The sequence below is a fragment of the Hylobates moloch genome, unplaced genomic scaffold, assembly GCF_009828535.3.
Source record: "Hylobates moloch isolate HMO894 unplaced genomic scaffold, HMol_V3 SCAFFOLD_14, whole genome shotgun sequence".
Classification (NCBI taxonomy): Eukaryota; Metazoa; Chordata; class Mammalia; order Primates; family Hylobatidae; genus Hylobates; species Hylobates moloch.
The window spans coordinates 6,258,186-6,275,543 of NW_026652289.1; the positions used below are offsets into that span (position 1 = coordinate 6,258,186).

At 43.5% G+C, this 17,358-nt stretch overlaps 1 protein-coding gene across 1 annotated transcript in view; it reads right to left on the reverse strand.

Moving 5' to 3' along the window:
* Positions 1-230: 230 nt before the first annotated feature.
* Positions 231-17,358, reverse strand: part of PCP4 (Purkinje cell protein 4) — a 63,945-nt gene continuing 46,817 nt past the window's right edge. The window contains exon 3 of the mRNA XM_032175231.2: positions 231-639. Coding sequence (XP_032031122.1) covers positions 512-639 — 128 coding nt within the window. The 3' untranslated portion in view covers positions 231-511. The remainder of the gene's footprint in view (positions 640-17,358) is intronic.

Below are 17,358 nucleotides of genomic sequence, written 5' to 3' on the forward strand. Positions count from 1 at the left end.
CTATTCCCATGATAAGAAGAAAATATGTTGCCATCGCCAGCCAGCACTTAGGACTCTCCAAATGAGGCAAGCATGGCTGAAAATGGATCTCTCACTCTCAGCAAAAAAGCTCCTAACAGAAGAGGACGTGTTACATCTCTGACTCCTAAGAAAAAGAAATAAGACACCTGGCTCACAGTCACCTCTAACATCGGGTAAAATAAAGAGAGAGAGAAAGGCAGTCACTTGAATTCACTCTTCTTAACTTCATTTTATTACAACATCAAGGAAAATAGTTGCAGGAGGAATGAAAATGGAGAGAAACATAGAGATTAAGCTACTCACAATTCCATTGTCTATACCTTCCTACAAGGGTATAAATATCACGGGTTTCTGTACATGCATTGGAGGTTTGCTGTGTGTGTGTGGATTATGTGTGTATGACTTCTCTCTAGGGTGTTGTTCTTTTAATTTCTTGACAGGTGATGGTTGAATTTGGTGTTTTCAGGTGGACTAGGAGCGGGCTTTCCCGCTAGGACTGAGACCCAGCCTTCTTCTTCTGGAATTTTCTGAACTGAGACTGAATGGCCACCGCTGCACGTTCTGTCTCTGGTGCGTCCATGTCAATGTCAAATTCTTCTTGAACTTTCTTCTGTCCATCTGTAGCAAGACAAACACAAACAGAAGGCAATCACTGAGCTGAAAATAGGAGCGCAGACAGCCCCACTAGATAAGTGAAGCCAGGGAGTCCACCTTGGGGCACACACGGGGGCTTGATTTATACCCCAGGACAAAAGCTCATTTGCAAAGTAAAATCCAGTGGAGTGTTTTGACAGAGCTTAGAATCTACCACCTGAGCAGGACGATGAAACTCAAGGACACAGTCTCAACACTTCATGTATTTTCTGCACATGATTTGCTGTTCTCAATGACCATCTTGATATATGGTTTTAATATTGGCTGTGCTGTTACTTTCTCCAGCTATCTCACATAGGTGCCACTTAAATATTGCTAAGATATTGGTCCAATGATAGCTGATATTCACAATTACTGAGTTAGCAAAGTTGTACACTGAGTTTCCGTGTGTAATTCTGTGTGTCATTCTCAGGAAAGATTTGCTTATTGCAATCAGGGCTTCCATTTTTATCATCGTCAAGATGGGATGACACCATTTGACCTTCACAGTTCGACTGAACTTTCACAATGCTTACATTCTTGTTCCTATGCGGTAGACTTGGCAAATGGCTTGCTAAAGTGGAGGGATTTCACCAATTCACACGGTGACAGGATACAAAGTGGGGGGCGGCGGGGAGCAAAGGCTTGGGCCTCTGTGCTGTGTACCTTACTACAGCACAGGGCCAGTGCAGCCAAGATGGAAAAACAAATAAATCAATAAAATTCTTCAGTCGTGGAAGGTAAATGTCTTTCAAAAGCCTCTAGTCTGATGAGACCCGGTGTGTTCAGGGTGGTATGGCCGTAGAGTGTATAGTGTATGCTGCTCAGGTGATGGGTGCATCAAAATCTTACAAATCACCACTGAAGAACTCACTCACGTAACCAAACACCACCTGTTCCCCAAAAACCTACGGAAATAAAAAACAAAAATAAAATAATAAATGCCTCTAGTCTGATGAAGGCTAAACATCAGATTCATCAAAGGCATCCTTTTCCTTTTTCTTTCTTTTTTTAAATACAGGCATGACGGTCTCACCCCAGACTCAGGGCTTCCTCCTTGCACAGCCGCAGCGGGAAGGGTGCTTCTAAGGGTAAGATGGATGTTGAGAAATCCGTGTCCCTGGGGGGAGGCCAGACAGCTACACTTTTAAAAAGACTCTCAGGTGTGGCCGGAATTGAGATCCAAGGACAAAGAAGGCCTTGGAGTTAGCTCAAGCCAGAACTGGCGACAGAACTCACCTCTCCTGGGACCTGGGCCAAGAGCCTCACTGCCACCCTGGGCTTGCACCTAGCGCAGAGGAGGCCAGCCCTGTGAGGAGCACAGCCGGCTTGGAGATGGGAGAACTGGAGGCATTCTGAGGCAGAGGAAAAGCCCCAGCCAGTGGGCAGGGCGTGGGCTCTATTCCTCAGTGTCACCAGGCAGCCTGAGTTCATCATCTGCTACCTTGTTTAGGGACTTTGCATAACAATGCTCAGGCACCCCTCTATCAGAGAGGGTGGAGGAAGCTGGGCTCCCTTGAGGACTTGAGGTAAGGCCTGCCTGTTCTATCCTGCTTGCTCTAGATAGATAGATAGATGATAGATAGATAGATGATAGATGATAGATAGATAGATAGATAGATGATAGATAGATAGACAGACAGACAGACAGACATACAAACATAAGTAGATGATAGATAGATACAGATAGACAGGTAATAGATAGATGAGAATTAGCACTTATTTCAGATGCATCTGCAGAGCTGTAAGCAGCCTCCTCTCAATTTTCCTAGATCCTAAGCAGCTTCCACCAGGAACCCTTCAATCATACTCTCACCTAGGAGGAGGGAATGTCAGCTCTGGCTTTGGAAGCCTTGTAGGACTGATGGAGCCAAGACCCAAATCAGAGAACTGTTGTCTTCTATTTCAAACTTGCCGCCAATGCTCATAAAAGCAGAGATGTTGAGTGCACCAATGTTCAGGAATATTTCAGAGGCAGGGGAGGGGGGTGCTTCCTTTTTAACCCACGACAGCCCAAATGATAGAGAGACAAGTGGAACTGTTTCTCACACTCCAGGTAGCTATTCACATTGTCTTCTACATTGCCAAGGCCCTTTCTTTGCAGAACAATAAGGGGTAGGATCACTGGGAGAAGTAAAAGTTTCCTGTGGCTCAAGTAGATGCTTTAAAAGTGGTTAATTAATGTTATCACATGAGCCTGGGAGTGGAGGGCAAGTGTCTAGCAAACCCAGAATGCAAATGGCTCCAGTGTTTGTGCTGATGGCAATAAACCCTTTAGTACCAATAACATCCTTGGTTAGGTAGCATCTACAGTACTAGGAGTTGTCATTCTTCATAAGATGGTTTATAGTCCCAAATCCTTCTACTCCCAGAGGAATCCTTGCATCGACTGTACAGTGAGTGCAAAGGGGAAAAATTCACTCGGATTCCAAGTAGGAGGGGAAGTTTCCCTTTTAAATGTAAAATGTTGCTGCAATCTGAAGTATTTAAAAGGCCTGATTCATCTTTTCCCTTTTATAATAATGGAAGAAAGCGGCAATATTATTTTTTGACAAATGACAAAGATGCAGAAAATTATGTATATTAAGGAAATATATAATGAAACAGTGAGGACAGGTCACAAAAATCAATTTTGCACTTATATCTTAAACTGATATCTCAGCCAAAAGTGATTGATTGATTCCTCATTTGAAAAATACTACATTGTTTAAAAAAGAAACCACTAACATTTAAGGAATCGCCACTTTCTGAACACTTCAGATAGTCCAGTTCCCGGGGGGAAGGTCAGATGCTGTCAGAGGAGTGACAGGAGCTCTTTCCGCTGAGCCAGCCGGGAGTGTGTAAGGAAGAGAACGGGGCACCCGACTGCAGTGGAGAAGGGACAACCAATTAGACTCGGTGGCACAGGGTTCAATACAAATGGTCTGTGGCCCTGGAAGTCAGGAAAGTACAGTTCTAAATACCCCGGATTCGGCAGGCACAAAGGTGGGGGAGGAGAGTAAGGGAAGGGACCACAGCCAGGCATCCACTCCCAGAACCACTCTTAGGGCCTTGGAGCCTGCCAAGGTTCCCCAAGGATGACCCTAGTGATAGTGACAAGGCCACAGGAGCAGGGTGGCCCTGTGAAGAGCCTCCCCAGCCCCATCACTCCCGGGCAGATGCGCGGACCCACGGGCAGTACAGGCGGCCCTTTCTACTGCTGACACCAGCAGGGAAGCCCTCGGCCATGCCTGCTGGGGAGAGTGAAGAGCCCTAGGCGAGGACATTCCCCGAATATGTCCCCTAGGGGCACGCCACATCCCCAAGCCTGCATTGCAGTTCTTCACGGTGCAATTGCTACCCATTACTTTACGTCTTTCTTTCCTTCTCTGGTTTGTCCTCTGTCTTCTATGCTAGAGTGTGAGCTCTGTGAGGCCAGGGACTTTGTCTGCCTTGTTCCAACAGCTTACATAGGACCCAGCACACAGTAGGTGTTCAATTAAAAACTATTGATTGCAAGTGAGTCCATTACTTAATATGCTAGGCAGCTGTCCAATGCATACGTTTATCTGGAGGACTAAACAAGCATGGTACCCTCCTTGGTAACCATTGAACTTCAGTTTGTGAGGCGAGTCCTTGTCCTCACTCCCTGCAGCATTGTCATGGAGGAGGGTCTCAACGGGCCTCTAAGGGGGGCATGTAGCTGGGAGCTGTCCTGAGAAAGCCACTGTCTGGGCAGCCAGAGGGACACAGCCCACAGGTGGCACTGTAAGGAAGATGGAAAACCTGGCGCCTGAGAATGACGTCAGGAAGCACTGCTGTATCGTGGGGGAAAGCCTCGGGAAATGCTCAAGGCCGGATGCAGAGAAGAGGGGCACAGGTGTCAAGGGGCAGACGTCCAGACCTCAACAGACACACAGGGAAAGAGGAAGGCACGGGTGCACCCTCATGCCCCTGGGCCAGGGCCTGTGGCCCCAGAGGAGGCTGTGGGGACCCAGCAAAGCCAGAGAAGCTCCAGGTGGGTTTTTAAGCCTCTTCTTGCCTAGAACAGAGCCTGCCACCAATAGCTGGCCAGGGAATAAACAAAACCTGGGGCCAGGTGTGGTGGCTCATGCCGGTAATCTCAGCACATTCGGAGACTGAGGTGAGAGTTTGAGACCAGCCTGGGCAGCATATGGAGACAACGTTTCTACAAAAAGTTAAAAATTAACCAGGAGTAGTGGCAGCTAATTTTTACACAGAGCTGAGCATAGTCCCAGCTACTCAGGAGACTAAGTTGGGAGGATCACTGGAGCCCGGGAGGTGGAGGCTGCTGTGAGCTATGATTGCACCACTGCACTCCAGCCTGGGCAACAGAGTGAGACCTGTCTCAAACAAAAACAAAAACAAAAAACACAGGCCTCGTGTCCCAGCAGCCAAAGCCCTCAGTCTCCTTGGGGATGAGAGGCTGCCTCTCTCCTCACACCTAGATACTCCCCGCACTGAGCCAGGCACCCTGCAGAAGTGGGGCAATGGAGTTCAGGTAAAATCTGAATTTGGGGATTGCCTCTGACTGCTCTGTGACTCTGAAAAAAGTTCTTAGCTTCTCTGGTGCTCAGTTTTCTCATCTAGAAAACAAAAGCCTGTGCTACCTGGCTCCCAGTGTTAGGTTTATGTTCAGATCAACACTCGGTTGTACCTTAAAGCACAGGCCACACCGTACTGGGCATGGCATGGCCAGAGCTTCAAAGGCCAGTGAAGGGGACGTGGGCAGTAAGGTGGCTCTCCACCTGTGTCTGCTCAGGGGTGAGATTCATGGATCACTCGGGCCCCCATCTAGGGAAGAAGGTGGCACTTTCCATCATGGCCACCCGCATGGCCATCATGGCCGCCCGCATGGCCATCATGGCCGCCCGCATGGCCATCATGGTCAGCTGTGTTTGCTGGGCTTGTTGCAAGATGGCCCCAGCTCAGAAATACAAAGAAGAAAGAATATCCTTAAAATTTGTTCAAAAGAGAGACTTCCCACTGCCCACCGATACAGTCCACAACTCACAAGTCATGTCACTGCAAAGCTTAGACAATGCAGAAGGACATTCTCCTTAGCTACGAGGGCACACACCATGCCCTCCTAGTGGCCTAGAGGCCTTCGCAGAGCTTCTGTGTCCAGGAGGGAGCAGGGCATCTAAATGAGTGGTACCGACGAAACAAATGCCATTGTCATGTCCAGATTGCAGTACAATCATTTCCATCATATTACCACTTGCTCCTTCACACAGATGTCTGAAGGCGTAGGTCTGGACTGGGTGGCCTCTCCCTGACATGTGCACGTAGGATTCTGCCGCCTGTATTGGAAAATCACCTTGGCCACACCCACTCTCGTTTGTTTGTTTTTTTTTTCAGTACCCAAAGTATTTTTATTGCTATATTAGCAATGGGTTTTTTAGATATTTTTTAAGGGCCACATAAAAATAGATTCAAGGAACAAATTAAATTGAAGTCCTAGATTTAAATGTTTGGTTTAAAGAATATTCTACAACAAATTTCATGTTTATGTATGAAAAGTTATATAACCTTATATGAAAATGTCATGAAGTATTTTCTACACTATACTAAATGTGTTCCCCAAGAGGGAAAAAATTAAAATATCTAAAATATATTAGATTAAGATTACAAGACCATCATAGATCTTTTGAACATGCATCTGTTTACAGAATTAACAGTATACAAAATTTTTATTTCATTATGGACCATAAAGAAATGAGTTGGTGACAACTATCCTTTGCACAACATTATCAACTCACTTTAGCCACAAGCATGTCCTTGGTATGTGTGTAAAAGAAATAGGTTCATTTATCCCTCATCAAATCATCCACAGGTTTACTTGGAAGTAAAGACGAAGGTACAGAAATGTGAAATATGTCAAGTGTATTTTTTCTGTCTTTCAAACAACATCCCAAGCATGGCCTCAGTAGCCTGAAATTATAAAATACTTAACTGGGCTTTTAGTTATCTACACTGACTGCCAGAATGTAAATTAAGTTGCCCAAATTAGCACATCAAATAACAAAATCAGCCAGAAAGCAGGCTGAAAAGCATTAAATGTTTCATATAGGTGAGTTTTTAAATCATTTAATTTCTATAGAAAAATTTTATTCACAATATAATGTGACAGAAATTGCCACAGGAATGATATACTGATTGCAATAAGGTTGCATGCAGCAGCAGCTTTGTACTTTATAGCTATTTTTGTTTATAAAAATTAAACCTCTCCAGTCATGCTTATCACATGGTCTTAAATTTGTAATGTAAGTGAATAAGGAATACCATCTAGTTCAAAGAGAAAATGTAATTTTGAATGTGAATTATCTGTATGAAACATGAAGTACACTACTGAACCCTGAAACATGCATGTCTAGATTTGCTTTTTGTCCAAATCCAGCCTGTTTGCAATCACTTCCTACTCATACAATACCAAGAGGATCCGTTTGTAATTGTGGTTGTATCAGCTGAGGTTGCAATGGTGGCGGCAACTGAAGTGGTACCATTGGTTCCACCAACTGCCCTGGGTTTGAAGGTGGTGGAGGAGCCACAATGTTTGTCGTTTCTACAATTTCTCCATTGTAAAAGAAAAACTGACACTGCTGAATGAATGTTTCAACAACAGATTGATGAATCTTAGTAGTAGACAGAAACTCTCGATTTTCAAAATCAGGTCTCATCAAGGTTGGCCAAAAACAGATGGATAAGTTGTCTGCTGTCATTAGGTTGATTTTATTTTGCTGACTAACCCTGTTTAGATGTGTTATCACGTATCTGAACACATCATAGTTTACAGGATGAAATTTCTTAACAATTTCTTTCAAGGCATGAAGACGTTCTGTTTTATCCGAGATTTTTGCTGCTTCCAATAGTTCCGGATGAAGAAAATATGGAATTAAAGGATCTGGCAGATCTGCAAAGAAAGGTTTAAGGGCTCCAGCTACAGCATTTACTGTTACTTCCATTGACACTAGATTGATATTATGATCTTGATCAAACTGCTTTTGAATATTGTCTTGGTCAGTTTTGTTCCTGCTGACACGGTAGAGTCCTTCGGTACATAACCCTGTATCTTCAATAAATTCCACACATTTCTCAACAAATAGTGGTACGAGCTTCTCAGCTGTAACCAGATCCTGGAGGGGCATCCCAAAGTAATTACTTTCCCAATTTCTACGTGTTGGTGGATTGAAGTTCTTAGTTTTCTTTTTCTGCTTTTTATCTTCTTTCACTTTGTGGGTTTTCTTCTTCATCTTCTTATCATCTAACTCCTGGTCAGAAGTGATTACAGGATTATCAATACCACCTTTCCAAGTTTCAACAGGAGAAAGAAGTGGATCTTCTTCACTTCCACGATGTCTTCTTTTTCTTTTTGTTTTAGAAGTGGTGAAAGCCTCATCATCACTGGCATCTGAATGTGTTCTTCTATAGTATGACTTGGCTTTACTAAACAAAGTTTTAGATTTATATTTGTATTTTGAAGGCCTCCGTTCCCCACGACTTTTTGAGGTTCTATCAGAAAATCCATTTTCTTCATCTCCTTGGGTATTATTTACAAATGAGTTTCGAATTTTAATGCGATTTTGACTATCATCTGGGACAACATAAATCTCATCAGAATAGCCCTTCTGTTTGAAAATTGTATCAATGGGTTCCGCATAGCTATCTGAAGGATCCATATCTTCAGGATGTGCCAAAGGCACCCAGGAAGTCTGCTTTCTTGGATTTTTACCAATACCAGCTTCAATTGTTTTTAAAAGGTTTGGATCCAGTTTTTTCACATTTGTCTTAGGTACAACTGGTTTAGGTTTAATAGGTGGAGGCACTTTATGGTTGCGTTCATGGTCATGACAGTTTGGGGTACTATGAATAGGATATTCATTTCCTTCCAAATCTAATCTATATCTGGAACGGTGGCTTTTCAGTCTGAGTGAGCAGCAGGTTACACTAGATTACATTTGGCCTGAGGATGCCTCCATACTCCAGTCCTCAAATAAAAACTACAATCTTACTTAGTACAAAAACTAACTAGAAGCCTAACTCAGGAGTACTGTACAGGCGTGCTCTGGTCCACAAACAGTGGGGTCTCCGTCAATCACAGCAGCCCATTTTCAGTCTATCACAGGTGGGCAACTTACTCAAACAGGGCAAAATGCTGCACTGTAACCAGTTAAGCTGCCTCGGTGCCTCACGTCTGCTTTCTGCCCATCAAGACTGCCGGACCACGTGGCAGGCTGGAGTTCTGAGAACATGTTCTGGTTCAGAGAGATGCCTAATTCTGGAATCATTCTTTGTTCAACTCCACTACATTTGACTTGTCCTCGGCTTTTCCTTTTAAGAAGTATTTCACCAAAATACCTTGTAAGCCATCCAGGGCTTCACAGTTGTCATACTTGCATTTGCCTCAGGTCCTGGAATTCTACCTTTTCCCACTCTGCATAGACATTCTGAAATTCTCAAGCTGACCACAGAACAGTCAAGAGATATTCATGCCAATTAGCAGATTTGATGTAAAAGAACAGCAATTCCAACTCCACTAGAAGGCGAGGGGAAACCCGACTTATTGATCATTATAGCTCAAAAAAAAACGGTCCCATGATTCAACGTCCTGTGTCCCTGGGGGGCCGTTATCCCTCGTAAGGCCTTCAGACTTCAGCCAAGTCCATCACCTGTAAGATCTCACCTCAAAGGAAGTGACAATGAAAATCTATCAGGCTGGGCAGCTATGTGAACTGCTACATGATCTAGCTACCTGTCCATTACCTGTCTACCTGGCACACTGCCCTTTCTCAACAAAGAGTGTAGCTGCAAAATGGCTCCAAGCAATGAGGCTTTTCCCTCTGAGCAGAAACCTCATTAAACCACCAGGACCTGACACAGAGCTCTGCCAATGGCCCTTGAATAATGAAGAAATGACGATGTTCCCTGAGGCTTGGAACGTCCCCTGATTCAGTTCTGCCATGACCTCCACTAGGGAGCAAAACAGTCCTGTTCAAGTTTAAACTTTGCACTAGTATAGACATTTCTTATGCTACTTTCCTGAAATACTGCCTTTCCCCCACAGAAACTGAATAGAAGGTGGCCTCTGCAATTATATGTTTTATGATGTCATAAGAGAAAGCTCAGGCAGCCCTTCTTAAAGATGGAATGGTAATAAAAACCACTCTTTATTGAGCATTAAATAGATCCTCCCTCATATACTCAAGTAGATTTTATTTTACAGATCATTTGATGGGCAAATGTAAAATAGAGAATCAGAAATATAAAGGTTAGGAACTATTATACTACCAGTTGAAGACAATCCCGAATGAATATTACAAGTCTCAGGGCCAGGCATGGTGACTCACACCTGTAATCTTAGCACTTTGGGAGGCCGAGGCAGGAGGGTCACTTGAGCCCAGGAGTTTGAGACTAGCCTGGGCAACATAGTGAGATCCTGTCTCTATACTTTTTTTAAGTCTCTGGTATTGTCGTGAAAATCCAAAGAACAGAAATATGCTTTGATAAATTAAAATTCCACTTGCATTTATCTATTCTGATAAAACAGAGTTTGGTGCTGGAGCAGAGGTTCTCACATCAGTCCCATAGTCCATCAGCAGATACTTGTCAAGAAGAGTATGAGTTTGCTCAGGCTGCCATAACAAAATACCAGAGACTAGGTGGCTTCACCAATGGGAATTTATTTTCCCACAGTTCTGGAGGCCGGAAGTTGGAGACGAAGGTGTTGGCAGGTGTGGTTTCTCGTGAGGCCTCTCTCCATGGCTTGCAGATGGCCACCTTTTTGCTGTGTTGTCACCACATGAGGACATTAATTTAACATTAATCAATTAACCATCTCTTTAACCATCTCCAAAAGTAGTTACACTCTGGGGTACTAGAGGTTAGAGCTTCCACATATTAATTTGGGTGGGGAGATGACATGGCTCAGCCTATAACCGCACCTGACCTAATTTGGAGGCTTCATAGGTTTTAAAGTAGCTTTGCATCATAGAGAATCTATATTTAAGATTCCCTATTTTACAAAGAGAATTTGGGTTTCTGTAATCTGTAGTTTGGACTTATGTAGTCATTTATGAGAGCTGAGGAAACATTCATCATCCCCATTCCGGAAGGGCGCTTAAGATCACCTTGTGAAAACTGGCCAAGCCTGAGTTGGGATCTGGGTCTTGTTCCAAATCTTGTTTTCATGCTGTGGGGTTGTGCTACTTCATCTCCTTAGATGTAGACCAAGTTGACAGACTTCTTTATGGACCAGTTAATATAGCTCTGGGGAAACAGCATCTCTTGGATGGTCCAAGTCTAAACACATAATACAGTCAACCAGCTTGCAAAATCTGCTGGTTTACCAGGCAGTCTGGGGGAACTATACCAAATTCATGCATTCGGCGAGTGATCTGAGAGAGCCATCCCTGTCCTGGGGGCTGGGAGGGAGCAGAGAACAAACCTAGTCCCCTCCCTCCCCAGGAAAACAAATGGAAAGGTAAATGCACAAATAAGTAATAGAATTTCAGAGATTCAAAGAGCAAAGCAGGCTGCTGGAGAGGGTGAGGTAAGATTGTCAGGTGGGGCCTCTGCCGAGGAGCCATCCTGGGAGGGGCACAGCCCCACAGTGAGGCCAACCAGGATGGTGGCGGCAGCCAGGGCTCTTCACGGATGGTGGGAAATAGCACTTCCAGAAAAATGGTCTTCATCTGTGCACTCACAATCTAAGTGGCAGGCTTCAAATAATTAACATAAATTCCTAGGAAATTAACAGACATGAAAAGTCACCTAGGGCATGACAGAGCGATTCATGGATCCTGCAACAGTCCCAGAAAGGATAAAAAGTTTGAAACACAGCACTATTCAAAAACACATTAACCCCTAAACTTGGGAAAGGAAACTCTCAAATCTGTTTGTTTCCCAGTTGATGGCGATGAAAGGTCATTGCTCACATCATCATGGTTACGTCATTGGAGGAACCAGCAATAAGTCACCACAGCAGCTTTTACTTTTAACACCACACCACACCAAACACACATATCGTATCACACACACACACCACACCCATCACACATCACATATCAAACACACTACACCACACACACCACACAAACACAAACACCCCACACAGACCAAACACACACACATCACACACACCACACACACACAAACACACCCTACACACCACACACACACACGCCTACACCCACACACCACACACATCACACATCAAACACACCCCACACACAAACACGACACACACACCAACACACACCCCTCACTCCACACACATGCACTCATACATACAAACACACCTCACCACACACACTCCTACACAAACAACCCTCACCGCACACACTCACACACACCACACACAAACACACCACACCACACACACAAAACACACATACCACACACAAATACACCACATTACACATACAAACACATACCACACATACACAAATACACATTACACACCTCACACTACACACACATACACACCACACACACACAAACCACACACACCATACACATACACACATTAGACCACACACATCACACCACATACACACTCATACACACCACACAAACAGGTAAATGCTTTAATTTACATATTGATCACTCTTCATATTTTAAGATTGATTTGATAGAAACGAATGACCTCCTAACGCCTAATCCTGTAGATCAGAAATTTGTGCCCAAGCAGTAAATTGGGATGTAATAGTCCCGAGTAGGAGTCTGCCTTCATTAGGAGTCGCAGCACATAGCATACTATAAAAGCACCTAAATTTTAGCACGCTATAAAGAAATAACAGTCATTGAACTTAAGTATGCCTTCCAATTGGGGTATTTTAATGCCAAGGTTCTTAGAACGTTCTACCTTCTTTCAAAGTATGATATTAACTTTGGAAGAATTACCGTCTGTCAGCTGTGTTGCCCTTGATATAGTTAAGCTAATTGATGCAGAGTTCTGTGCTGCTGGGGCCCTCTTAGCTGGGATCCCCTCCCCCACACCGAGGCCACTCAGCCAAGGAGACGGAGTGGGGGTTCCCTCCTAAGGACCCAAACCCTTGCCCTTGAGGCAGAGAAAGCCAAAGAGACAGGTAACAAAGCAAGCAAGGATTGCAATTTTATCCTTTACACCTCACATTGGATCAAGATATACTCAAAGAATAAGGCATCTAGTGTTGGAGAAAAGGTCAATTCCTCCAGAGGAAAAAAACTATAACAATAAATTTATACCTGTAGTCCCTAATAATGCTGGCATACAGCATCACGCTTTATGAAATGCCAATTAAAAAAAAAGACAATAAGCTCTTTAAAAAGCTGGGAACAAAGCATGCAGAGAGGCACTGTGTCCTTCTGCCTGACTTCCTGAGTTGCAGTCCCTCCACAGCTTGGGGAGTGTGGGATTCCAACGAGCCAGCCCCACAGCCCAGAGCCACTTCTCGTTCCTGCCCGCTGGCTCCGTATTTATCGAACGGGGGCTGCTGGTGTGGAGAATTGCAATTTTCCAGGTCTGTGCTAAGAGGCAGAGATTAATGAGCAAGTTCAGGCATTAGCAGTCCCAGGCAAGGGGACTTTCTGCATCTATTGTATTCCCCAGATCAAATAAAAACACAATTTGCATTTCTTCTAGCTTTCCATTTACCAAGTTAGTGCCTTCTTTGGTACTTAAAGCTTTTTCCAAGAGCGAACAATTCTCTTTTGTCCTAAAATAGAAGTATTCTGAAACCCACAGTCTTCGATTGTTCAAATCAAGTTCTCATTAATACAAAGCCTAATTTGGTAGCCAAAAGTAAGAGTTTACTCTGAGCTCCTCTCGGTCATCTATTTCCCATTCTTCTGTCTCTCGGGCTTCCATCCAGAGGCACCCTGGCTTATATAAAACGCCCACTGTGGCACTAGATAATCAAATTAGCACAAATCCATGCTTATCGATTACAAAGAATGAGAACTAATGAGATCAGATCTTCCTCCAAATTTATTAAGCGAGGAAGGGCACAAAAAAACAAGGTATAATCATCACTGAAGAAACACTAATTTTTCTGTTGAAAAGGCAAAATTCATTCCTATTTGTATGAATTGCTTAGGCTGTCATGACAAAGTATCACACACGGGGTCACTTAAGCAACAGAAATTTATGTTCTCACATCCAGGAGGCTGGAGTCCAAGATGAAGGTGTTGGCAGAGCAGGTTCCTCCTAAGACCTCTCTCCTGGCTTGCAGATGGCTTCCCTCTGTGTCCTCACATGAGGATCCCTTTGTGAATGTCTGTGTCCTGATTTCTTCTTCTAAGGACAGCAGCCAGACTGGATGAGGGCCCAGCCTGAGGACATCATTTCGATTGAATTACCTCTATAAAGACCCTATCTCCAAATAAGCTCACATTCTGAGGTCATGGAGATTAGGGCTTCAACACTTGAACTGGATAAGGAGGGAGTACACAATTCAACCCAGAACCACTAGCCAAATGCCTACATTTTCAAGAAAAAAATAAAGACAATCAGAGAGGTATGATGAGAAACAGCTTGACTAAGAACAGCTTGAATTCAAGTCATGACTCTTGACTGTGGTCAGATTTGCCTTCCTGAGGTTCAAATCCTTGCCCAGGCTTGTTTTTCTCTGGAGAGCATGTGCAGGGACACAGTTTGTAAGGAGTAGAGGGCCATCCCAATGCAGAGGTGCATTGCCCAAGATGGCAGCCGGCAGCCTGGCTTGCCCAAAGCACCCTCCTTCCAGCTTCTCCGTCTACCACCAGGCTGAGAAGCTGGAGGACATCATTCCCAGATGTCTCAGGGGTGGAAGTCTGCCGCACAGGTGAGGGCTGGCCAGGCAGGTGCACTAGAAGGTTATGAGAGGCAGAAGTGCACACCAGGGGCCAGCCAACCACAGGAAGATCCCACCTTCTGGTAAGCCCTGAGGCGGAGGTACTGGGTTTCTCTGGGGCAACTGTGGGGACATCCCAGTGTCCTTTGCCTGGTGGCACATGCCAGGCAACATTAGGAGCAGTCAAGCATCTGCTAGAAAGATCTATCGTGTCGCTAAATATCTTCCATATGAATTGTTTCTGGCTGGACACCATCTAGGCTGAGCTCTCTGCCTCCCAGAAAATTTTTTTTTTCTGTAACTTTTATTGTAAGTTCTGGGGTACATGTGTAGGATGTGTAGGTTTGCTACATAGGTAAATGTGTGCCATGGTGATCTGCTTCACAGATCAACCCATCACCTAGGTATTAAGCCCGGCATCCATTAGCTATTCTTCCTGATGCTCTCCCTCCCAATAAGCCCCAGTGTGTATTGTTCTCCCCCATGCATTCATGTGTTCTCATCATTCAGCTCCCACTTATAAGTGAGAACACGTGGTGTTTCATTTTCTGTTCCTGTGTTAGTTTGCTGAGGATAACAGCTTCTAACTCCATCCATGTCCCTGCAAAGGACATGATCTCATTCCTTTTTTAGAGCTACATAGTATTCCATGGTCTTTATCCAGTCTATTATTGATGGGCATTTAGGTTGATTTCATGTCTCTGCTATTGTGAATAGTGCTGCAATGAACAAACGCATGCTTCTGTCTTTATAGTAGAATGATTTATATCCCTTTGGGTATATACCCAATAATGGGATTGCTGGGTCAAATGGTATTTCTGCTTCTAGATATTTGAGGAATCACCACACTGTCTTCCACAGTGGTGGCACAATGGTTGAACTAAGACATACATAGGTTCAAAACAAAGGGATGGAGGAAAATTGACCAAGCCAGAAATTATTAAAGGACTTGTAATAAAAGCCCTTTCTTCCAAATCCAACAAGAGTAGATTCTGCTGTCTGCACCACCACCTCCTATAGCCATAACCAGTTACCCTGGGGCCAGGGGAGGAGAGAAATATTATATAAAGAAAAGGGGTAATCTTGTGCTGTTAGAGATCAGATTGCAAGATTTTAGTTTATTTACATAGAAAATATGTTAATATTTACTCGAGAATACCTTGAAGGAAAGTGGGTAAATGAAAATGCTTTTGGGAGTGAGAATAACATACCAAATGCTTTCTTCTCTCTGAGCACATGGAAAGAACTGAAATTCCTTCCCAGGAATCAGCAGCTAGCTGCCCTAACAGCAAACCACAGAAAAGCCACAGTTTGCCCTTCTTCACACTCTGACTAGGAAACATAGAAAAAAAATCTCGTCAGGCTAATTGGAGGGATAGAGGACAAATTAGTCATCCGACAATTCAGATAACCCCTCTGTGCAAGCTAACCAGCTTGTAAGTACCCAATAAACTCCAGGAGCAGAAAGGTGTTGTGGCTGAGTCTGTTCATTGCCTTTGTTTATCCGCTTTTTCTTAGTTCCAAAACCCCTGATCTGGGGCTGAGCACATGGTTATCCAGGAAACAATTTCCAGCCTCCTTACTCTTGGATGTGTCTCTGCAACTAGGATTTGGTCAATATGATGTAAGTGGAAAAAAGAAATCTTACAATAAAATTAACAGACATCCCTTGCCCATTTTTTCCCTCTGTTCACATCTGTTTTCTGTTGGCTGAAAGGTAGGTGCAATGGCTGGTGCTCATGCAGCCATATTCAACCATAAGTTGGAAGTCTTATGCCAAATATTGCCAAACAGTAACAGATGCTTGATGCTCCTTGAAACTACACAGAATGCCCTTGACCATCTACCTCCAGAATCCTTCTATATGAGAGAGAAATAACCTTCTCCATTGTTTAAGCAGTTGTTATCTTGGGGTTTCAGCTTCTTTTAAATGAACCTCATCTTCTACACATATGTGATAATCAGTGTATAATTCATCAGGAAACATTTTATTTCAAGTTGATAATGGAAATTCACATGTATTTTACTGTGTATTGGATGGGTTCATTTCCTTCCCTGAACTGCACATTTTATCTTTTGCTTACGTGCATCCATTCAGTTTCTGAAATGGGTAGTCATTTCTTCATAGTATTTAATGCTTTAAAAATCCCAGAGATTTTTTTTTTTTTTTTTTTTTTTTGCAGAAATACTTCCTTTATATTCAGTAACCTTTGGCAACATTCCCTCTGAGGCTTCCCTGCTTCATGTTATTTTTTTTCTCCTTGTGGGACATTTGCTTCTCCTTCCATACCCTTCCCTTTGCAGTTGTGGAAACTATGTCGTTTTTCAAGTGCCTGAAAACACAGGAAATTGATGTGAGCAGGTCCTGCTCCAGGGAAGGTGACCTCCCTAGTCAGATTTCAGGCCACTCCCTTCATTCTGCACTAGGTCTATTTGTTTCTTCCTTTCACAGCTTTGGAATAATTGGAGTTTTCCTTTTCCTCTGATATTCCCTAGTTTTACCAGGTATCAACTGACTCTCCCGAGGGTGCTCACCACCTTCTAGGACTCACATGTGTCCCAGCTTCTAAAATCTCCAATACCAGATTTAAAGCATTAAACTCTAAAAATTTCACCACCATAGAGAATTTCATACAGTTCCCCAGTTTTTAAATAGAAAAAAAGTCGAATGCAATCATAATTACAGGACATTTTTAAGTAGTCTCAAAGGAACATCAATTAGCCTAATTAATATAAGAACCTCACTTGAACCCACTGAGTTTCTTCTAATTAATTCTCCTTGCCCCATAATTCTACAAAGAATTTTACTTTCTTTTTTTTTTTTTTTTTTTTTTTTTTTATAGTTTTCTCACGCAGGCTGGAGTGCAGTGGCATGATCCCGGCTCACTGCAAC